At 44.7% G+C, this 25,326-nt stretch overlaps 1 protein-coding gene across 5 annotated transcripts in view; it reads right to left on the bottom strand.

The window, feature by feature from the left end:
* Positions 1–25,326, bottom strand: part of LOC139232442 (ras-specific guanine nucleotide-releasing factor RalGPS1-like) — a 1,066,646-nt gene that overhangs the window by 585,344 nt on the left and 455,976 nt on the right. For all 5 annotated transcript variants that reach the window (XM_070862624.1, XM_070862625.1, XM_070862622.1 and 2 more), the window contains one exon: positions 12,327–12,453. In XM_070862624.1, the coding sequence (XP_070718725.1) occupies positions 12,327–12,453 (127 nt within the window). The remainder of the gene's footprint in view (positions 1–12,326; positions 12,454–25,326) is intronic.

Genomic DNA, 25,326 nt, shown 5'->3' on the forward strand with positions numbered 1-25,326 from the left:
GAGTAAAGACCCAGTCTACTCAATCTATCATCATAAGGTAACCGCCTCATCTCCGGAATCAGCCTCGTGAACCGTCTCTGTACCCCCTCCAAGGCTAGTATATCCTTCCTTAAGTAAGGTGACCAAAACTGCATGCAGTACTCCAGGTGCGGCCTCACCAATACCTTATACAGTTGCAGAAGGACCCCTCTGCTTTTGATGCCTACGGAAGTCTGCCATCAAAGCTCTGTCACTCTCGCTGTCGGGAGGAGGAGAATTTGCCAAAAGTTGGCACCATCACCCATTATCGGATTACAGAGAGGTTGCAGGCACACAATAGTGCCCCTTGATACTCAAAGGACATACATCAATGTTTGCATGTTAATTTTCACTCACATTTCACCAACTGCATGACAGAAGTTACCAATAGGCCAAGGGAACATTTACTTCATTGTATGCAGTAGACTCTCATGTATGTAGACCATGCATACTAACTGTATAGTGACATAAGGTGTGCCACCAGAGGGCACTGCAGTGGGAGACCCGAGGGTCACCTGCATAGGTGTGCAGGGCCCAGTATAAAAGGCTGTCCACCGTGCTTGTGCCTCACTGTGGAGTTACAATAAATGGGACTAAGGTCACAACAACTCGAGTACAATACTAGACCTCGTAGAGTCATTCATAAGAGTATTAAAGACATAACAGTAACTATGTATGCAACAGAAATGAGTGTCAGCCTGTTGCTGTCCAATAAAGAACCTATGCATTCTTCAACAAGCGGTATCTTGAGCTAATTGCAAGTTCAGGAAATGCCTTCTAAACAATACAATGCATGGGATGATAACATTCTTTCATTTAATTTACCGAAGCAGTATTTACCCAACAGTCTTAAAAACATTCCACCACCAACACAAGCTATTGTCGGTCTTTAGTCATAAAGAGAGCGCACGGTTCAAGTTTCAAGGCAGACTCAAATTGCAAACTCCCCGAATAAAGAACCAGCTGACACTATGGATAATTACAAATTATTTTTGAAAGTGGTGCACAGGTCTGAGCTGAATTTGGAGAAAAATAACTGGTGCTTTCAGCAACTTTTTAAGCAGCACGCTGCATTACACTACTGCTTCAGTTCAATTAAAAAATCGTTGCAGTGCCAGTTTGGAAGAAGTGCACGTCTGAGTTGAGAAAAGTAGACTACGTCCAATAATAATATTGGGTACTCTGAGTCTATGCACCTGCGTCAATGAGAGGTTTTGAAGCAAATTGCATGCGGGTGTAGATGCGATGAAAGGATCTCTGGTTAGCATGGCCTGGGTGGAGGTTTAACTGAGGCACAGATCTATTACCAACACTGGCTCTCTCTGCCCAATGTAAGCAAGCACTTGACCATCATGATTTCAGGAGAAAATGCACAGTAAAGGTGGTTTTTAAAGCTCGTAACCCTACATTTAAGATTAGTTACATTGGAAGTACTTGTCAAAATAACGTCCTGCTAAAATAAAACCAGAATAAAAATCTAGATTTTTCCTGAGCATGCACAGTATATTAAAATACTTTTTTTTTTTAATATCCAAATGCTCTTCACCAGAGAGACATGTTTGCTGTGATTTTACTTACTGATCAAACTGAGAAACATTGTAGAGACTCATTACCAATACAGCATTCATAAAGAATGTAGGTTTAAAGAGAAAAAGAAAATGCATTTATATATAGGCCTCATCACAGCATCCAAATGTCTCAAAGCACTTCACGTAACGGATGACTTTCGCAGTGCAATGACAGTTATGTAGGCAAAGTTAGTAGCTGTAATGCATTTGCTTCAAGGGTTCTTCGCTTTAGGATTCGTAGCAACACATTGCTATTAAGAACTAGTTGGTTTATTAGCAAAGGTTTATCACGCTACACATTACCAGGCTCACAACCACCTGCCTCATCGTGGATCCCCCGAACTCAACTGGCTGGGGTTTTATTGAGTCTTGTGAACATCACGTGACTGGCTAAGCCACTCACAACTCAACAGCTCTTCCAGCCTGTTAGCATATGCACAGGTACATACATTACAGCAGCCATTCTGGTTACATCTAATAGACAGCCATGAAATCAATAACCAATTTTCCAGGTTTCCCCATAAGGCACCTAATGATCTAATCAATAGGGAAAGATCGTCACACCAATTATTGAATTGGACCCGGAAAAAGAATGGCCGCAATTAACATGAGGACAGGTGCAAATACCATCATGCCTTGTTGTAACTCCTGATTCTGCTCTGTAACATGCTAATCCCTAACATTCCTCCCAGGCGAATAAGACAGACTTTTGCAAATAGTAAACAAATACTTTCAATAGAAACTGTAATAGAGCTCCCCCTAGTGGACTACTGTTCCACCGCAACTACTGATGTAATCCAATAAAAGGGTCATGTGGCACAGTCACATGATGACAGTTTCTGTGTCAGCCATCATGTGTGTGTGCTTCTGTTAGCGATGTCATAAGAATATCACACAGAAATATCCAACGTTCTGCATCTCCCATACACAAGCCAGTCAAACCCTTTGCTTTCCATTGTGTGCTGCTTCTTGCCATTAGCTTCAGTGCATTTGGATGCAGGAAAGATCCAGTGACACAAGAGATCAGCAGCAGACATTTCTAAAGCAATAAACAAAGGCTAGCCACTTTCACTTCAGCCTCAGCATTTGATGACCTGTGCCACAGATACACGTGAAGCCAAACCCAACGGGATGTCACTGAAGAGAAGAACAGGGTTGTCTTTCACTAGTTAAGCCTAGCTTACAAAAACAAATACATGTAACTACCCCTGAGACAGTACCGTTTATTAATCTGTGACTCACAGCAGATGGATCCCTCAAGACCTCGAGCCAATATCTGGTTGCTGGCATGGAAACAAATGGGATGTTAGGTTGTATAAAAGAGGCAAAGAGAGTCTGCACCAAAGGAAGCAATCCTGCCACCATTGGTCAGGCCACAGCTGGAGTGTTGTGCATAGTTCTGCAACCCACGCCTCAGAAAGGATGTAGCTAAGCTGGAAAATGGTGCGGAGAAGTGTTACTAAAAGTATAAGGGGACTAGCGAACAAAAGATATGAGGATGGGCTCAAAGAACTAGAATCGTTCTCATTGGCGAGGATAAGCGTGTAGGGAGAGGTTATCAAATGAATATGGTTTAGACAGGTCGTGTGAGACAAACAAAGGAACGAGGGGGCCTGAATATGAGACGACGCAGATTTGGTATTGATCAGTACTATATTGAGGGGGTGGTCAAGAGAGATTGGGGGCAGGTAGCTTGCATCTGTTCAAAGTAAAATTAGACAAGTATTATTCGATACAACTGCTAGGATAAACTGGACGGATCTGTGGTTGCTACAAGTCTTGAGATTTTCTTTGCTTTCTGCTGAGAAATTATTCAATGTAAACGAAGAAATTAAATCCCTTTTGTAACTATTGAGACGGTTCTCAAACTCATATGTGGTGATGGCAGACAGAATTGGAAAATCAAAGTCTGTTTTAGTTCAGAATTCAAAAGTGGTTCAAATAAAGTTCTTAGACAGTCTGTCTAGAATCATAGGCTAAGTACAGCACAAAATTAATCATATGCAGCTTGCAACACTCCCGTCAAAACCTCCACAAAGGGATTTAAGCACGTGGAACAGCAAAGAATTTAGGAGCAGCCTTAACATAAAAATAAGAGTTTGGTATTCCACTCGTTCAATTCATCAATTCTATTCCCTGAATCCAGCTACAGTCTCATTACTGTTCACATGTGGGGCCTGAATTTACTGTTTCCTTCCCTATTACATGCACAAGTGGCGGGGCAGTAACATGTGCAGAGAATATCTGCTAGGTACAGATTGTAACACTGAACATGACCATTATGGACACAGTCTCAAAAACAAAACCAAGGGAGTCAAGGTTTATGGGAAGTGGGCGGGGAAGTGGAGCTGAGTCCATGATCAGTTCAGCCATGACGTTATTGAATGGTGGAGCAGGCTCAAGGGGCCAGATGGCCTCCTCCTGCTCCTATCTCTTATGTTCTTATGTTAGCAGTCTCGAACGCTTCCTGTGCAAACAAGTACCTGTATCATTATATTCATAGTAGGGTCTCAGGTTAGCATTTTGTGTGTAGACCCTGTCGTCAGAATTCACCCGAATCATTGAGGGTGGTCAAGGGAGATTAGGGGCGGTAGCTTGAATCTGTTCAAGGTGACACTAAGCTGCCCTCTCTCTTTTCAGGGACCGACTAACCTGCTGTGCATTTCTGGCAATTTTCTGTTTTTATTTCCAATTTCCAGCATATGCAGTTTATTCTTATATTATCTTTATTTCTATCCGTTTAACGTAATCATAGCACCTATTTGCTTCCTAAATTATTCACAGGCTTTTGCTGCACTGCCCCTGGTGCATGCAACATCTTGAGCCCTCTAAAGAACTTTCTGCTATTAATCCTCAATTAGCCTTTTGCCAGTTTGAACCCGTGACCCGTGTCCTACTCTCACAATTTAACGTCAAGTTGAGATACTGATTTGCCCACTCCGTACTGTTTACTGCCACATCTCTGACAATGATTACTCCACTTGCCTCCACAAGTCCGCCAGGATCCACTCGACCACATCACCATCTTCATCTACATTCTGGTCTCCAGTGACACTATCTGTAGACTTGGGATCGGTGTCCACATGTAGGTTGATGATACCCAGCCGGACGTTGCCACCACTTCCCTCAGCCATCTCTGTGCTATCCAACACTCATGTGTGGATGAACTAAAATGTCCTCCGATTGAGCAATAGGAGCATGGAAACCAGAATTTCAGGCCTTACTCCAAACTCGGTGTTCCAGCCACTGCCTCCATCTCCCTCCCAGCTGCCTGTTGAGATTGAATTTAGACTATGCACAACCTCGCCGGGCTGTTCAACCTAGAACTGGGACTCAAACCCCACATCCCATCAGGCAATAAGACCGCTTACTTCCATCTTCACAACATCATCCACTCTCACCATATCTCCACCATCACCAAAACCTCCCAGACTCGATTTCCCCAATGCCATCTTGTGGCCTGCAGAACTGCAACCTCGATGGATTCCGAATCATTGAAAGGTTCACTGCCCGATGGGCAATAACCTTTGCGTATTCAACACCACCATCCTGACTGACCTTCACTGACTCACTGCCTGCAGTGTGTTGAATTTCAAATGCTTGTCCTCATCTACAAATTGTACAAAGGTTGGCCGTGTGGTTGATGAAGAAAGTTGTCGATGGACTGGTCAGGTGGGCAGAACAGTGGCAAATGGAATTCAATCCGGAGAAGTGTGAGGTAATGCATTTGGGGAGGGCTAACAAGGCAAGGGAATATGCAATAAATGGTTGACACTGTGAAGTGTAGAGAAACAGCGGGACCTTGGAGTGCATGACCACAGATCCCTGAATACATAAATAAGAACAAAAGAAATAGGAACAAGAGTAGGCCATACGGCCCCTCGAGCCTGCTCCGCCATTCAATAAGATCATGGTAGCAGGACAGGTAGATAAGGTGGTTAAGAAGGCATACGAGATACTTGCCTTTATTAGCCAAGGTATAGAATATAAGAGCAAGGAGATTATGCTTGAAGTGTATAAAACATTAGTTAGGCCACAACTAGAGCACTGCGTTCAGTTCTGGTCATTACAGGAAAGATGTGATTGCACTAGAGAGGGTACAGAGGAGATTCATGAGGGTGTTGCCTGGACTAGAAGATTTTAGCTATGAGAAAAGATTGGATAGACTGAGGTTGTTTTCTTTGGAACAGAGGAGGCTGAAGGGAGATTTAATTGAGGTGTATAAAATGATGAGGGGCCTAGAGAGAGTGAATAGGAAGGGCCTATTTCCCTTAGCAGGGGACATAGATTTAAAGTAATTGGTGGGATTAGAGGAGATTTGTGGAAAAAACATTTCACAGAGGGTGATGGGGGTCTGGAACTCACTACCTGAAAGGGTGGTAGAGACAGAAACCCTCATCACATTTAAAAAGTACTGGGATGTGCGCTTGAAGTGTCGTAACCTACGGACCCAGAGCCGGAAAGTGGGATTAGGCTGGATAGCTCTTTGTCGGCCGGCACAGACGTGATGGCCAGATGGCCTCCTTCCGTGCTGTAAATTTCTATGACTCTATGATACAAATCTTCCTGTGGCCTCACCACACCCAACCAATATTATAGCTCTCCCTTGTGTCCTTCTAGAAAGGGATATAGACACGCTAAGTGAGTGGACAAAAATTTGGCAGATTCAATATAATGTGGGAAAATGTGAGGTTATCCACTTTGGCAGAAAAAATAGAAAAGCTGTGGAAGTTGAATATATTTAAGGTGGAGATAGACAGATTTTTGAGTGATAAGGGAATAAAGGGTTATAGGGAGCTGGCAGGGAAGTGGAGCCGAGTCCATGATCAGATCAGCCATGATCTTATTAAATGGCGGGGCAGGCTCGAGGGGCCAAATGGCCGACTCCTGCTCCTATTTCTTATGTTCTTATGTTTATGTTCTGTCCTCTGAATCTAGAATTTCTGCATTTTCCCTCCAGTGATGGCACAACACCAGCTGTCGAAATCCTCAGCTCTGGAAGACCGTCCATAAATCTCTCTCTTTGCCATTAAAAGATATCTCAAGGTGTCTCTGCTGAGCCATGGTTTTAGCCTCTCCCACGATGAAAGCAAGGGGCCCCACTGCTGCCTTGCGTTCCTCCTCTGGGACATCACCCTGTATTAAAAGGTGCTATATAAATGCACGTGGTTGTTGCATCGTTTATAAGGTCCCCTCTTTGCCACTTCTTTCGAGCTGAACAGTCCAGGTTTCGCAGGTCTCTCCTCATAACTCGTCAGCCCTGACTTTGCACACAGAACTATGTTGTGCAGTTCATGGGAAATAACGAAGTGTTAAACCTTTGTCAACACTTATAATAAATAACGAACAGCAGTTGTTCAGGAAGTTTAATTTAATAGTTATTTTGAATGCAATTCAAGAGAGTCAAGTTTGTTTATTATTTGTTAAGGCAACACCAAATCATAGCCTATTACAGCTGGACCTCTCCAGTCTGGCACCCTCGGGACCTGACCGGTGCCGGAACAGAGAATTTCCCGAACCAGGGGAGGTCTCGTTTACCAGTACCGGTGGACAACACCCGGGCTCCTGTATGTGTGAGTGTGTGCCGCACACAGTACCCGTGCACACACTCAGACTGAGAAGCTCCCAGCCCATCTCCAAACACACTGACTCATCAGCCATTGCAGGGCATCGAAACTTAAAAAAAATAAACGCTGCTCTCCTGCAGACCCAACTAATGCCGAACCACAGATGTTTCCGGATGAGAGTGTGTCCCGGACTAGACAGGTACAACCTGTACCGCAGAACTTTAGAATTAAATAACTTCTGTGACTTGCAATGTAATTGGAATGATTTCTCGGAAATATGCAGTTTAACAATTTATCAGTGAATATATATTCTACATGGAATTAAGTGTGGCACATTTAGATATTCGGTTATTTAAACCTCACAAATGTCAGAAAATTATACCTAATCTTCTTCAGTTTAAGATAATGTTGAAAGCTATGGACAATCCCTACAGTCCACCCAAATATATCATGTCCAGCACATGTTCAATAGAACTATTTTAGGACCACCTACAAATGTGAACCATGTCACAATGGTAGAAAAAAACCCTTCTTTTTATATATCTTACCCCTACAAAGAACATGATACTAGTGTTTAAGGGGTTAAAGTAGGAGGATAGGCTTGATTTCCCTCGAGTTTAGAAGGTTGAGGGGTGATTTAATCAAGGCATTTTAAAATGGTTATGGGATTTGATAGAGTAGGTACTGTTATGTATGTAAACCTGTAATTACCATGTCTAACCACCTAGATTATCCCCTGGAGTCCCAAGGGATCCCACAATCCCTTGGGAGCACCTGTGTATAAGGGGGCCTCACAGGCTGGAGAGGCACTCCGAGATCTGCAATAAAGGACTACGGTCACACCTTACTTTGGAGCTTGCAGTATCTAGTCTGACTCTTTATCCAAGACTTAACTGGTACAGGAAAACAAATTCCTCTGGTGGGGGAATCCAGGACAAAAGAAGAGCATATTCTTAAAATTAGAGCTGCACTCATGAAATGAAATATGGACGCATCTTTTCACACTAGGTGGAATCTGGAACTCACTCCCCAGTGTGGTTTGCAGGGTCAGTTGAAATGTTCATGACTGAGATTGATCATTATTTGTGAGGTAAGGGTATCAAGGGATATGAAACAAAGACAGGTAAAGGCAGTCCAGGTACAGATTAGCCATGATCTTGCTTGAATGGCAGAACAGGCTCGTGGGGCCTACTCCTGTTTGTGTGTGTACAAGTGCTGATCATTTTTGTAGTATACATTTTGCTTTCCTTTTAATCTCCCTATTTTTAGAAACATAGAAAATAGGTGCAAGAGTAGGTCATTCGGCCCTTCGAGCCTGCACCACCATTCAATAAGATCATGGCTGATCATTCACCTCAGTACCCCTTTCCTGCTCTCTCTCCATACCCCTTGATCCCTTTAGTTGGAAGGGCCACATCTAACTCCCTCTTGAATATATTTAGTGAATTGTCCTCAACAACTCTCTGTGGTAGGGAATTCCACAGGTTCACCACTCTCTGGATGAAGAAGTTTCTCCTCATCTCGGTCCTAAATGGCTTACCCCTTATCCTTAGACTGTGACTAACATGGTTTCTGTTTCTCTCAGAGGGGGATCACTGCTGTTTTTCGGGTGGTCAAAGATTTGTAAAGCAGAGTGTTATTTTCAGGATTGACATGCCAAGCAAGTGATATTTTCTATTGTTCATTTATTAGCACATTTTCCCACCAGCTTTACAGGCTCAGCAATGCCCTTTACATGGATCATGCCAATCTCTGTCTAAAACTCTCCGTCATTTCTCCATCTCTGCCATTCAACATCTCCCTCATTTCCCCTCAAGTTCATGCTATCTTCCAGCTGCCTGTCTCCCACTTTGCTTTGCTTGTTCTTCAGTGCCAACTCTCTCCATCATCATATTCATAGGTGGTCCCTCGAACGAGGATGACTTGCTTCCACGAGAGTTCAAAGATGTTTCATTGAAGAAGGACCCGATGTTCCAGTCCTGAACTCCAGTTGAGGGGGTGGAAGATGCCTGTGCGAGAATGTTTTTTAACATGGGGTGACCGTTGCACACCAGCCACCACACGGTCTCGACAGAGCTCGGCCTTTATCCAGTGGCAAGGATTGACCAGGACGACTGGAGACCTGCTCTGCTGCATGGACCTAGTGCGCACACGTATCGCCGTGTGGGCTGGTCCATGCTGCCCCGGGCCCTCATTCGCCCCACCTTCGCCCACGATGTTCCAGGGCCCGGCGCTCCAGCTCTATTTTTGGCCCCGACCCGCGGTGGTGCTCTCACACAGGTCGGGGCGGCCCACCTCTCACCAACACAGTACTGAAGGACCTGGTTTTGGCATGAGCGTAAATATCGTTCTCCAATTCGGTTCCGCACAGGCCTGTGGGGGTGGGGGGAGAATCCATGCGGAAAAAGTCAACTGTGGGCGTGAATTACGTTAAATGCTGCAATCTTTAGAAACAGTCGGCACCTTCGCTGAACTGATTTAAAAACAAAAACATTATTTGAAGACTTTAGAGGAAACAGCACCCCCAACTCCCATACACACAGTACGAGAGACAGCTCCAACACAGAATGGTGCCAGACAAGGTCGAGAGGAAGATATCCAAAACCTGCGTCTTAATACACCCATGATATTTAAGGCAAGAATGGACAATTTATATATTTTTTTAATCCATATGGTTTACTTATCCCCATACCACCACCTTTAGAAATTCTGTAGGCAAAGAGTTTAATCTTTGATCAATGTGCTTTAGTTTGCAGCGATGTATACTGGCTATGTACAATATCAAGAGGATAACAGACAACTCTCAGTGACTTATGAAGCAATAAATTAACCAAGGGCTGGACAACACCATAAAATTGGAATCCATAGCTTGAGGATGATTTAGCTTGAGGTTCTTCTCTCAGAGGGTTGTAAATCTGTGGAATTCTCTGCCCCAGAGAGATGTGGTGGCTGGGTCACTGAATATATTTAAGGCGGAGATAGACAGATTTTTGAGCGATAAGGGAGTCAAGGGTTATGGGTTGCGGGCAGTGAAGTGGAGCTGAGTCCATGATCAGATCAGCCATGACCTTATTGAATGGCGGAGCAGGCTCGAGGGGCCAGATGGCCTACTCCTGCTCCTATTTCTTGTTATGTTCTTATGAATAGTTTGTTGGTCTTGAATTTGTGATCGGAGGCTTCCCGCAGAGAATTGCCTCTGATTCACAAATAAAATGCCCGCGTACCTGGTGGTCCTGGAGGTGCGGAGATAGAATCTTAGAAACTTACAGCACGGACGGTGGCCATTTTGGCCCATTGTGTCCGTGCCAGCCAAGAAGAGCTATCCAGCCTAATCCCACTTTCCAACTCTTGGTCCGTAGCCCTGTAGGTTACGGCACTTCAAGTGCACATCCAAGTACTTTTAAAATGTGGTGAGGGTTTCTGCCTCAACTACCCTTTCAGGCAGTGAGTTCCAGACCCCCACCATCCACTAGGTGAAAATAATTCCCCTCAAATCTTCTACCAATTACTTTAAATCTATGTCCCCTGGTTGTTGACCTCTCTGCTAAGCAAATAGGTAGATCCTATCAACTCTATCTAAGCCCCTAATTTTATACACCTCAATAAGGTCACCCTCAGCCTCCTCTGTTCCAAAGAAAACAATCTTTTCTCATAGCTAATATTCTCCAGTCCTGGCAACATCCTCGTAAATCTCCTCTGTACCCTCTCCAGTGCAATCACATCTTTCGCCAGGCACCCTCGTGTAGAGGCCTATGTGTCTCAGGGGTGCATGCGGTTTGCAAGCGCCCCTGGGATCACGTAGGCTGGCCAACCAATGACAGAAGCGAATCCCCATTCATGCTTAAAATTTTTGACCGATCGCAAATTTCGGGTTTAACCCAGAACTAGCGTGGCCTCTACAAGCACGTGCGCCCCCATAGAGGCCGCAAATTATGGCCTTATGTTTATCATCGGAACTGCGAGATTGGTTTACTGCCTTGTAAGACACTGAAATGCAACTTGTAGCCTTTTAAAGACAAGGCTGAGAGTTCTCGGACTGTTGCTGTGATATTTCAGTTCCCATTTAAAGATCAAATCAGTGAGGGTGTGATGTGGAATGCAGGGCATTGTTGATCTCATAACTTATTGCTGGGTTTCTGATGTAGAACCCAGCGAGTGGACAGGAGACCCGCATTATTACCAGCTTGGCTTTTATCGAGAAGCTCAGGAAACTTCTTCATCTCGTATGGCCTGGAAATTCCCTTGATCTGAAATGAATTAAGCTTCCAAGATTCAATGGGTTCAAAAGGTGAAGGGTAGTTTGTTGAATGATCTGGGTTGCAGCTGTTGTGAAGAGCCATGTGTAATCCACAATCAGGTTCTTTCTACGGATCGGTGTTTATTGCATAATAAAAATGGGGGCTTTTTTTGTCTGAAATTTGAGAGGCTGGGTCATTTGTTGTAAGCTCCCTCATCAAGAAATAAGTCAGCAAAATAAAAATACTCATTAAAATTGGAGAACGAGGAGATATAAGACATCAGCCACCTTCACATTGAGGTTTCAGGCTGGACTCTGATTTTATATACAGCCATCCTACTGACAAGTAATAGTTCAAACAGCAAGTCATAAATCTAAAGCTCCTGCCAAGCTTTGCTTCAAGCACCAAGGTGAATGGAAACATGCCCTTCAAACATTTGCAGTCACATGCAATACCTCTGCCCAGTAACCAAGTCCGGCAGTCGAGACAGAAACAACAAATGGTGCCCGAAGTCACACAACAAGGGGTATATAATATCCAAACAATACAACTGCATTAGACGTGGCAAGCAAAACCACAACTAGGCTGTAATTTTGGAACAAACTTATGAAACATTGTTGTTACTTCAAGCACGTTTCCTTCGTGGAAGTAAATCTTTATTTCCAACAAGAACCAATCAGTTGCATCTGGTGGAAAAGGGTGTCAATTTTTCAGGAGGCCAAGGGCAAGGAAGAAGGGACTTCTCACAGCACCAGACATGACTGTGGTGTGACTCACTCGGCTGACTTTTCCGATGACACGCTTCAAAACATGACATGTGCCCCATATATTCTAGCCTTTCCACTGGCAGCTGGAGCTATTTTGCATGGTATCAGCCAGTAGCCTCATGTACTTCCATTTTGCTTAAGAAGGGAAAAGACTGTGATCCGACTTACCCAGGTACGGAATGCAGGGGACCATCCTCAAGCTGCTGATGAATTCACGCATTCTCTTGTAGTTGTCTTCTTTCGTCACTAAATAATCCAGCTTCTCAAATGTAGCTTTGTCTTTTCGACTGACTAGCTGCAAAGTATGACAGAAATAAATGTAATTGGTAAGACCTTCATGAACTATCAGTCGAGTAAAATATGCGGTCGTATTACAGCGCAAGAGCCTGGGAATAGATAGGGGTGAAAAGTACGGGGTGATAATCAAGGGTAATCTCGGACAGGTTTATGAAAAATACGCTAGAAAGATAAACCGAGTCAAACAACTCCAAAATGGAATGGAGCACAACAGAATGGGTCAAACCGCCAGGAAAATGAAAGGCGGCAGTCTTGACATGTGAAGTTGGTATTCAAAGCTAATGTCTGTAGAATGCTCACGGTACCATTGTTAGCTCGAGACTTGACTATTCCAACGCACTCCTGGCTGGCCTCCCACATTCTACCCTACGTAAACTAGAAATGATCCAAAACTCGGCAGCTCGTGTCTTAACTCGCACCAGGTCCCACTCACCCATCACCCCTGTGCTCGCTGACCTACATTGGCTACCGGTTAAGCAACGCCTCGATTTCAAAATTCTCATCCTTGTTTACAAATCCCTCCATGGCCTCACCCCTCCCTATCTCTAATCACCTTTGGCCTCAAACTCCCCCTCCCACCCAGAGATATCTCCACTCCTCAATGTCTGCCCTTTTGAATATCCCTGATTATAATCGCTCAACCATCAGTGGCCGTGCCTTCAGCTGCCTGGGCCCGAAATTCGAACTCCCTCGCTAAACCTCTCTACCTCTCTCTTTCCTCCTTCAAGACGCTCCTTAAAACCGACCTCTTTGATGAAGCTTTTGGTCATCTGCTGATGGTTGAGCAAGTTATTATTTGAATGGAGAAAGATTGCAAAGTGCCGCAGTACAGCGGGACCTGGGGGTACTTGTGCATGAAACACAAAAGGATAGTATGCAGGTACAGAAAGTGATCAGGAAGGCCAATGGTATCTTGGCCTTTATTGCAAAGGGGATGGAGTATAAAAGCAGGGAAGTCTTGCTACAGTTATACAGGGTATTGGTGAGGCCACACCTGGAACACTGCGTGCAGTTTTGGTTTCCATATTTACGAAAGATGTACAGGTTGAGCATCCAAAATCCAGAATGTTCCGGAATCTGGACTGATTGGTGGCAGGGTTGTCCGGAATTCGTAATATGTTCCAGAATCCGAACCTGCCGACCTCGGGCCTCGCCTCGCCTCACCGCCCCTCGCCTCCCGACGTCGGGCCTCGCCTCAACGTCCCTTACCTCGAGGCCTCCTCGCCGGCCTGCCCGAACACCACCTCCGTGATGGGCCCACCCGACCAGCTCCTCCGGCGGCGGGGCCCGCCTGAACAACTCCACGGTGGCTGGACCCCACCCAAACACTTCATCGCCCGGCAACACGAGCAGCTCTTCGGCGAGCACCCTCTGCGCACCCTTTCTGACATTCCAAAATCCAGAAATACCCGAACCTGGGCTCAGGTGTTTCTGGATTCGTGACGTCAGAAAGGCGTTCCAAAATCAGGCAAAACACAAAATCCGGAACGGCCTCGGTCCCAAGGGTTCCGGATTTGGGACGCTGCACCTGTACTTGCTTTGGAGGCAGTTCAGAGAAGGTTCACAAGGTTGATTCTGGGGATGAGTGGGTTGACTTATGAGGAAAGGTTGAGGAGGTTGGACCTCTACTCTTTGGAATTCAGAAGAATGAGAGGTGATCTTATCAAAACGTATAAGACTATGAGGGGGCTTGACAAGGTGGATGCAGAGAGGATGTTTCCATTGATGGGGGAGACTAGAACTAGAGGGCATGATCTTAGAATAAGGGGCCGCCCATTTAAAACTGAGATGAGGAGAAATTTCTTCTCTGAGGGTTGTAAATCTGTGGAATTCACTGCCTCAGAGAGCTGTGGAAGCTGGGACATTGAATACATTTAAGGCAGAAATAGACAGTTTCTTGAGCAATAAGGGGATAAGGGGTTATGGGGAGTGGGCGGGGAAGTGGCGCTGAGTCCAGGATCAGATCAGCCATGATCTTATTGAATGGGGGAGCAGGCTTGAGGGGCCGTATGGCCTACTCCTGCTCCTATTTCTTATGTTCTTATTAAGGCGTCAAAATGCCACTTAATCTTTTTTTCTTCTCAGCAGCATCAGCAAGATGAGCTGATTGGCCTGTTTCAAAGCTGTAACATTCGGTGATGCACTGACATTGCTGCTGTGTATTGCCAGCACTTTCCTAGTCTTCATTTAGATTTTCAGCATTTAAGGGTTTATTTTCCCCATCTTATCATGTTATCTAGTGCTCTGAAATTGCAGCAATTCAGTTGGGAGTTAATGTTTTGTGCTGATTTAACAATCTAGTCATATACATTAAATACCGCTCCAGTGCAATTAACAAGGTGGCTAGTGAACCAGTTATATTTTCTTGGGAAGATGTTCAAATAAAATGTTGACGTATGCCCTAAAAATAAATTCCTGATTTTTATGTTATTCTCATCTATTTATGAACCTTCTTCTAAAGTCATAAATGTGACATTGATAAGCTACATAGAGAAGACAGGATTCTCATTAAAAAGCATTTAAGATGAAGGATGAGACGTTAATCAGAGGCCCTGTCTGTTCTCTCAGGTGGACGTAAAAGATCCCATGGCACTATTTGGAAGAAGAGAAGGTGGGGGGAAATCCCCAGTGTCCTGGCCAATATTTATCCCTCAATCAATATAACAGATTATCTGGTCATTATCACATTGCTGTTTGTGGGTGCTTGCTTGTGCAAAAAATTGGCTGCCACGTTTCCTACTTACAACAGTGACTACACTCCAAAAGTACTTAATTGGTTGTAAAATGCTTTGAGACATCCGGTGGTCGTGAAAGTGGTTATATAAATCCAAGTCTTTCTTTCTTTAAAACTGATCCACTCGCTTTTTTTTTAAGACTTGACATTTTGCCATTCTGGTCTCAGTTGGCAACCAGTTCTTTGATGACTGTCATGAAGGTTTACAAATTCAAGACGCGCTGTAGCTCCACCTGCACGGCCAAAACACTCAGTCTTCCGAGTGTGTTTGATGGTTGCGATAGGTGAGTTAACAACACACTGCGATCATACTGTGTGCACGCGCACTGGGTCCATGCAGCAGAGCGGGTCTCCAGTCGTCTTGGTTAACCCTTGCCACTGGACCAAGACCTCGCTCTGTCAAGCCCGTGTGGTGGCTGGTGTGCAACGGCCACCCCACGTCAAAAAAATCCACACACAGGCATCTTCCATCCTTCAACATGTAGTTCGGGACCTGGAATGTCAGGTCCCTCATTGAAACACCTGTGAACTCATCCCTTTTTGGTACGGAAGCAAGTCATCCTCGATATGAGGGACTGCCTAATACTGTAATACATGTGATAACTGCTGTTAACAGCCATCAATGAGACCTTAAACAAATAACAAGCATGTTACCCAAGGGTGCCTTGCATCAATCCTAAACTTGAAGCACGAACTAGGTGTTCAGGCCCAAGTGGCTCTGAAATGAAGTGGACCAAGACTCACTTCACCAAGGAAGCTCGCTGCGCTTCCTCTGGTGTCAAATCGAGCCTTGACTGTAGATTCGGACTACCATAAAGGCAGCATCATTCCACAGGTGCCGTGTACATGCAAATGTTCATGGATCGTTACACTTTAAAGCAATTACTTTTTCAAACCCACAGCAAGAATCTGTGGGGAAGAAATTTGGCAGTGCCTCGTTTGTGGCATTACCTTTAAAACGTTGAAAAAATTAGCGCCAGGCGCTAAAGACTTTCAACTTGAAAAAAATTCCGTGGTTGAGCTCCAGGAAGGAAGCATAAATAAATCAAGCGCTGCACTTCCTTCCTGGAGTGCAACAAATGGCAGGTAGTTGTGCAGCGCTGCTGCGTTCAGAGTCTCTTTCCCTCCCTTAAAGGGAAGGGCCATCGCTGCAGGCTCTGCATCGGGACCCGTGAGCTGGACCCCGGCAGCCGTGACCCGGCCCCATGCACTGCAGCAGAGCGCCGGGCTGATCGACCACGGCCGAAGAGGAGGAATCCACAAAATTGAAACAGACCACTGCAGAAATTTCTGTACTGACCGCGGCCACCGCCCCTTTAACTTTCGCCCGGAAGTGCCCGGCCTCCCGATCAACACCTCCTGCAGCTGCCGCTGTTTTCGCCCGGCGATGCTGCAGGGGACGGAACCAAAGTTCGGGGTCCGGGGCACTACGCAGGGCAATGACGGCACGATCTCCGGGCGAAGGAGATCGAGGCGCAATGCCCTACAGCCGACACAAACGTCTCACCGAAGTTAGTGGGAGTCGTTCATCTCGGTCGGTAAGTGGTTAGTGCCCGTATCGCCCCCCGGAGATGATAACTGAAGGTGTTAAGGAGGCCAATTTCTAGGCGTGTGTGTGTACTGGCCTTTGTAGAAAGTGGTACCAGATAGAACCACAATAGTCCCTGCTGGACAATCAAGCATAGAAACATAGAAAATAGGTGCAGGAGTAGGCCATTCGGCCCCGAGCCTGCACCACCATTCAATATGATCATGGCTGATCTTTTTTGTAAATTTAGTACCCCATTCCTGATTTCTCTCCATACCCCTTGATCCCTTTAGCCTTAAGAACCAGATCTAACTCCCTTTTGAATAAATCTAATGAACTGGCCTCAACAACTTTCTGTGGTAGAGAATTCCACAGATTCACCACTCGGAGTGAAGAAGTTTATCCTTATCTCGGTCCTAAATGGCTTACCCATTATCCTTAGACTGTGACCCCTGGTTCTGGACTTCCCCAAGATCGGGAACATTCTTCCTGCATCTAACCGGTCCAATCCCGTCAGAATTTTACATGTTTCTATGAGATTCTCTCTCATTCTTCTAAATTCCAGTGACTATAAGTCTAGTCGGTCCAGTCTTTCTTCATATGTCAGTCCTGCTATCCCGGGAAGAGAAAGTGCCCTGGATAATCACATGTACAAAGCTAGAAATCGGACATTTTACTGATTGGCAGTACTATCTAGTCTTGTTTTAAATTCCAAAAGAGAAAGCATGGAGTTAAGTTGCATGTTTCTGATTTCAAAAGGTGTGTGTTGGATTAGTAAAAACGAATAGTATTTTCTCAATGACTGTCAAGCAGGGTGTTACAAATTATATGAATAGTACACTGTAGGCTGGAAAAATATATCAACCACTTGCATTTATGACAAACAGGAAGACTAGAGTAACTCCAGATGCAGACTATAGTCCCGTGCCAAGGTACATTATACCATGTTTCAGACATTTATAACACACTTTTTGCAACAACTTAGTACATTTTTGTAAAGTGCTGTTCCTTTAGTCAGCTTGAAAGATGTTCTCCCTTTAATTAGCAAAACAAAAATTGAATAGATGGTAATAATTAATCATAAGCCAAGATTGTATGTTTACTGACTTATTTAAATTATACATGGTAAAGTACATTTTTAGCAACCTGAAATTATGTTGATAAATATATATACTGTATTATATTCAGATTTCCTTATAACTTTTTGAGGCAGACTGATTCATTCATTGGCATTTTTCTGGTAAAATTACTGCATTATAAAATATATGTTTTAACTATTTTGTAGAAAAATCTTTAACTTTCAATTAACTTTGTCATTAAAACTGCACCACAAAAATTAAACTTTGTTGTAAACTCTAATGGTCAATTATTACTAGATGCTTCAAATGTAGAAGCTAATTAAAATATCAAATTCTGAAAGGTTACAAGTAGACAGCTCCAAAGATTTTCACTGATTCAATTTTTTCCAAAATATAAAAGTTTATACAAATCATTCACAGTGTCATCTATTCCAGACCCACTTGTGTCTAATTTGAGATCGAACAAATTGCAATAACACAACTAGGTGGGTTACTGATATTTTACACATTTTGACTATTTGTGCACACGTATCAACTTTGTGCTGATCTTAAATTGCTCAAGAATTCATTCCACCCCTCCTTCCCACCTTTGCCCCAACAACTCCCAACATTCCTTGATCAGATATGAACAGGGATTTGAGGGCTGCTTCCATGTAGCCCCAAAACTCAACTTCGGAACAGCACCATTGCGGGATATTTCCATTTCCCACACTTCTCTTCCTTCTTTGATTGAGTTAAACCTACCTTTGTCCAAGCTTTTGGTCATCTGTCATAGTATCTCCTTATGTGGCATCATCATCATAGGCAGTCCCTCGGAATTGAGGAAGACATACTTCCACTCCTGAAGTGAGTTCTTTGGTGGCTGAACAATCCAATACGAGAGCCACAGACTCTGTCACAGGTGGGACAGACATTCGTCGAGGGAAAGATTGGGTGGGACTGGTTTGCCGCACACTCCTTCCGCTGCCTGCGCTCGACCTCTTCACGCTCTCTGCGATGAGACTCGAGGTGCTCAGCACCCTCCTGGATGCACTTCCTCCACTTAGAGCAGTCCACCAGGGACTCCCAGGTGTCAGTGGTGATGTCGCATTTTAGAAGGGAGGCTTTGAGGGGGTCTTTGAAACGTTTCCACTGCCCACCTTTGGCTCGTTTGCCATGAAGGAGTTCCGAGTAGAGCACTTGCTTTGGGAGTCTCGTGTCTGACATGCAAACTGTGTGGCCTGCCCAGCGAAGCTGATCGAGTGTGGTCAGTGCTTCAATGCTGGGGATGTTAGGCTGGACGAGGACACGGATATTGGTGCCAGGGGATTTGTAGGATCCTGTGGAGACATCGCCAGTGATGTATCTCCAGTGACTTGATGGGTCTTCTGTACTTCATCCATGCCTCTGATCCATACAGGAGGGCGGGAATTACTACAGTCCTGTAGGGATGTTTCTCAACATTAAATGTGCTACATAACTACAATTTGCTGTTGGTTGCCCAATTAGTATTGAACTATGGACAATTTGGAGTAGTACACTCACCTCTCCACAGAACCCCAACTTATTTACACCCTTGACAGCAGTCGGAACTAAGTATTTCCACTTGGCTGAGTCAAATCCAAATATTGGATCCAAATATGAAAACCCAATTTTCTAACCACACTCAGCTCCTTACTTGGTTTCTCTCTATTATTTAAAAAATAACTGTGTTTCTAGTTCATTTGAATACCGCAAAATGAAGAAAATGTGCCTTAGTGCATGTGTGTAATGTATATCCAGCAGTAAAACCAGAAGCTCTGGTTCCACTGCATATTTTGCATTTTCAGGATATCCATTAAATTGATATAATCGGTGACATTTAAAATGATTTGGGACACTCGTTTCATTAAGGTTTCCAGAAAGTGTTTTCTGGCGCTTCACAATTGTCTTTGGTGCACTTCCCAAAATAACCTTAACTTTAAAGAAGAACAGTTTCCACTTCCCTTTCATGACTGAGATCTAAAGACAAAGTCTGATGAATTTCCTTACCTCTACAGCCATCAGTCAACTGTGGGTGTGGCAGTCACCCGAGCCGTCTTCCATTTCGTCTGGAGATCGAAAATGGACCGTGTCCGCAGAGACACGATGTACAAATCTCTGGACAAGGGAGGAAAGGAGGTTCCTGATGGCCACTTGTGTGTGCGGCTGCATCAAACTGTGCATAGACCCTTGGTGTGCAAACACCAAGTGTCACTATGTGCTGAGATTCTACCTGTCCCCGGTGTTGCGAAGGATGGGTCTGGCCAGACTGCCGCGGAACGCCCCAACCAGTTGGACCATGCCTGACTACCTATCCTTCGTGGAAAAAGTTTTCAAGAAAAAACACCTTTGACTACAAGGCCATAAAGCAGTGGTCAGCACGCAAGGTCCTGGACGCCCGACGGAAGGAGGAGATGATGGATCCTGTCGGGCAGTTCCCCAAGCAGACTGTCGAACTCATTTGGCAGAATGTCTCATCGCCAGAGCTTTCACACAAGCACCAAGACGTAGCTTGGTTGGCAGTGAGGAGGGCCATACCAGTCAGATCCTTCATGCACAGCCGGGGTTTCAGAGACACGGCACTCTGCCCCCGAGTCGGCTGTGGTGCGGACGAGACTGTCATCCATCTCCTTTGGGATTGCCCCTTTGCAAGGCAGGTCTGGAAGGAGATGCTGTGGTTGCTGTCAAGGTTCATTCCAAGCAGCTCCGTAACACAGGACTCTGTGCTCTGCGGACTGTTCCCTGGGACAGACATCATTTGCTGCTGGAGAGCCATCAACTCGGTGAAAGATGCACTTTGGTCTTCCAGACCAAGGCCGACTGTTGCCGACTGGCGCAATCCAAGGTCCAGGAGTACGCGCTGAGGGACGCACTAAAGGTTGGTGCAGTCGCCGCAAAGACACGATGGGGAAGAGCCACAGTTTAAGACCCTTCCGCCACGGTAAACCCAGGGGATGGAATCAGATCCCTCTCGGGCTGTACTTGTTAATCTGCTTGTATACATAGAGCACCATGTACTGAAAAACACCTGTGTTGTGCCATGTATAATGAAAGTCTCTGCACTGTTTAGTAACTTGTAAAGATATGTAAATGTATTCTCATCCGTTCCGTGTACTGCTTTCCTCTGCATAGTGCTACATGTAACGTGATTCGTGATCGGTATTGAAACGTATCCTGGAATGTAATGTAAACCTGTTCTTATCTGCTCCATGTAATACCCTTAATTGCACAGTACTACATGTAATGTGATTTACGGATTGTACTAAACCTTGAAATGAAATGCACGCTGGTGCATTGTATGGAACTGCTGTCAGCATCCAAACGAATTGTATGGAATTGCTGACCGCAAGGTACTGAACTATTTTCCAATGTATTGTGAAAATGTTATATGAATAAAGTATATTTTTGAAAATAAAAACTGTGGGTGTAGCCAAAGCCACACACTGCAGCTTGCTTTTCCTTTGCTAATTTGCCAAGACCCTGTTCAGAAGTGCAGTGCTTTAAAGATAACAATCTTTTTGGGGACAGGCTTGATGGGCCAGCTGGTCTTTTCCTGCCAATCAATTTCAGACATAGAAACATAGGCCCTTCTAGCCTGCACCGCCATTCAATGAGTTCATGGCTGAACATGCAACTTCAGTACCCCATTCCTGCTTTCTCACCATACCCCTTGATTCCCCCCCAGAAGTAAGGACTACATCTAACTCCTTTTTGAATATATTTAGTGAATTGGCCTCAACAACTCTGTGGTAGAGAATTCCACAGGTTCAGCACTCTCTGGGTGAAGTTGTTTCTCCTCATCTCAGTCCTAAATGGCTTACCCCTTATCCTTAGACTGTGACCCCTGGTTCTGGACTTCCCCAACATCGGGAACATTCTTCCTGCATCTAACCTGTCTAAACCCGTCAGAATTTTAAACGTTTCTATGAGATCCCCTCTCATTCTTCTGAACTCCAGTGAATACAAGCCCAGTTGATCCAGTCTTTCTTGATAGGTCAGTCCCGCCATCCCGGGAATCAGTCTGGTGAACCTTCGCTGCACTCCCTCAATAGCAAGAATGTCCTTCCTCAAGTTAGGAGACCAAAACTGTACACAATACTCCAGGTGTGGCCTCACAAAGGCCCTGTACAACTGTAGCAACACCTCCCTGCCCCTGTACTCAAATCCCCTCGCTATGAAGGCCAACATGCCATTTGCTTTCTTAACCACCTGCTGTACCTGCATGCCAACCTTCAATGACTGACGTACCATGACACCCAGGTCTCGTTGCACCTCCCCTTTTCCTAATCTGTCACCATTCAGATAATTGTCTGTCTCTCTGTTTTTACCACCAAAGTGGATAACCTCACATTTATCCACATTATACTTCATCTGTCATGCATTTGCCTACTCATCTAACCCATCCAAGTCACTCTGCAGCCTCATAGCATCCTCCTTGCAGCTCACACTGCCACCCAACTTAGTGTCATCCGCAAATTTGGAGATACTACATTTAATCCCCTCGTCTAAATCATTAATGTACAATGTAAACAGCTGGGGCCCCAGCACAGAACCTTGCGGTACCCCACTAGTCACTGCCTGCCATTCTGAAAAGTACCCATTTACTCCTACTCTTTGCTTCCTGTCTGCCAACCAGTTCTCAATCCACGTCAGCACACTACCCCCAATCCCATGTGCTTTAACTTTGCACATTAATCTCTTGCGTGGGACCTTGTCGGAAGCCTTCTGAAAGTCCAAATACACCACATCAACTGGTTCTCCCTTGTCCACTCTACTGGAAACATCCTCAAAAAATTCCAGAAGATTTGTCAAGCATGATTTCCCTTTCACAAATCCATGGTGACTTGGACCTATCATGTCACCTCTTTCCAAATGCGCTGCTATGACATCCTCATTAATTGATTCCATCATTTTACCCACTACCGATGTCAGGCTGACCGGTCTATAATTCCCAGTTTTCTCTCTCCCTTCTTTAAAAAGTGGGGTTACATTGGCTATCCTCCACTCCATAGGAACTGATCCAGAGTCTATGGAATTTTGGAAAATGACTGTCAATGCATCCGCTATTTCCAAGGCCACTTCCTTAAGTACTCTGGGATGCAGACCCTCAGGCCCTGGGGATTTATCTGCCTTCAATCTCATCAATTTCCCCAACACAATTTCCCGACTAATAAGGATTTCCCTCAGTTCCTCCTTTTTAGTAGACCCTCTGACCCCTTTTATATCCGGAAGGTTGTTTGTGTCCTCCTTAATGAATACCGAACCAAAGTACTTGTTCAGTTGGTCTGCCATTTCCTTGTTCCCAGTTATGACTTCCCCTGATTCTGACTGCAGGGGACTTACGTTTGTCTTTACTAACCTTTTTCTCTTTACATATCTATAGAAGCTTTTGCAGTCTGTCTTAATGTTCCCTGCAAGCTTCCTCGCGTACTCTATTTTCCCTGCCCTAATCAAACCCTTTGTCCTCCTTTGCTGAGTTCTAAATTTCTCCCAGTCCCCGGATTCGCTGCTATTTCTGGCCAATTTGTATGCCACTTCCTTGGCTTTAATACTATCCCTGATTTCCCTTGATAGCCACGGTTGAGCCACCTTCCCTTTTTTATTTTTACGCCAGACAGGGATGTACAATTGTTGTAGTTCATCCATGCGGTCTCTAAATGTCTGCCATTGACCATCCACAGTCAACCCCTTAAGTATCATTCGCCAATCTATCCTAGCCAATTCACGCTTCATACCTTCAAAGTTACCCGTCTTTATGTTCTGGACCATGGTCTCTGAATTAACTGTTGCATTCTCCATCCTAATGTAGAATTCCACCATATTATGGTCACTCTTCCCCAAGGGGCCTCGCACAACGAGATTGCTAATTAATCCTCTCTCATTACACAACACCCAGTCTAAGATGGCCTCCCCCGAGTTAGTTCCTCAACATATTGGTCTAGAAAACTATCCCTTATGCACTCCAGGAAATCCTCCTCCACCGTATTCCTTCCGAATTGGTTAGCCCAATCTATATGCATATTAAAATCACCCATGATAACTGCTGCACCTTTATTGCATGCACCCCTAATTTCCTGTTTGATGCCCTCCCCAACATCACTACTACTGTTTGGAGGTCTGTACACAACTCCCACTAATGTTTTTTGCCCTTTGGTATTCTGCAGCTCTACCCATATAGATTCCACATCATCCAAGCTAATGTCCTTCCTAACTATTACATTAATCTCCTCTTTAACCAGCAATGCTACCCCACCTCCTTTTCCTTTTATTCTATCCTTCCTGAATGTTGAATACCCATGGATGTTGAGTTCCCAGCCCTGATCATCCTGGAGCCACATCTCTGTAATCCCAATCACATCATATCTGTTAACATCTATTTGCACAGTTAATTCATCCACCTTATTGCGGATACTCCTTGCATTAAGACACAAAGCCTTCAGGCTTGTTTTTTTAACACCCTTTGTCCTTTTAGAATTATGATGTAGCGTGGCCCTTTTTGTTTCTTGCCTTTGTTTACTCTGCCTTCCACTATTGCTTTTTACCTTTCTACCATCTGTTTCTGACTCCATATTACTTCGCCCTGTCTCGCTGCATAGGTTCCCAGCCCCCTGCCATATTAGTTTAAATGCTCCCGAACTGCATTTGCAAATGTTACCCCCAGGACATCAGTTCCAGTCCTGCCCAAGTGCAGACCGTCCCTTTTGTACAGGTCCCACTTTCCCCAGAACTGGTTCCAATGTCCCAGGAATTTGAATCCCTCTCTCTTGCACCACTGCTCAAGCCAGGTATTTATCCTGCTCCCTCTACTCTGATTAGCACGTAGCACGTGACAATCGTAATCTAGAGAAAAATAAAATCAAGAAACGTATTCTCCAAAATTCGACGCCATAGCTCTCTTTGAAAATTGTATTTACCCAAGAATATTCTTCAATACAAAAGAAAGACTTGCATTTATATAGCGTCTTTCACGACCACCAGATGTCTCGAAGCGCTATACAGCCAATTTTTGATGTGTAGTCACTGTTGTAATGTAGGAAACGCGGCAGCCAATTTGCGCACAGCAAGCTCCCACAGACAGCAACGTGATAATGACCAGGTTTTAGTGATGTTGGTTGAGGGATAAATAAATATTGGCCAGGATACTGGGGATAACTTCTCCACTCGTCTTTGAAATATCGCCATGAGATCTTTTGGTTTAATGTCTCATCCGAAATACGGCACACCTCCAACAGTGCAGCACTCACTCAGCACTGCACTGGAGTGTCAGCCTCGACTTTTGTGCTCAAGTTCCTGGATTGGGACAGAAAGTTAGCGTGTGTTAATGATATAACATGTTCGGCAATGGGGGAGGGAAGGGGGGAACTTGGGGCTTTTTAAACACGATGACGGATGCTTTTCTGAAGAGGACTTCACTGTAGTACTGGATACCACCACATCACAGGTGACCTAGTGAAAACAACACTGCCCAAGCATAAAGTTTTACAGTGGGGTCTAGTGTACCTACAGTAAAAGGAAGAGACATTTATTTTC

This window comes from Pristiophorus japonicus, chromosome 20 (assembly GCF_044704955.1).
Source record: "Pristiophorus japonicus isolate sPriJap1 chromosome 20, sPriJap1.hap1, whole genome shotgun sequence".
Classification (NCBI taxonomy): Eukaryota; Metazoa; Chordata; class Chondrichthyes; family Pristiophoridae; genus Pristiophorus; species Pristiophorus japonicus.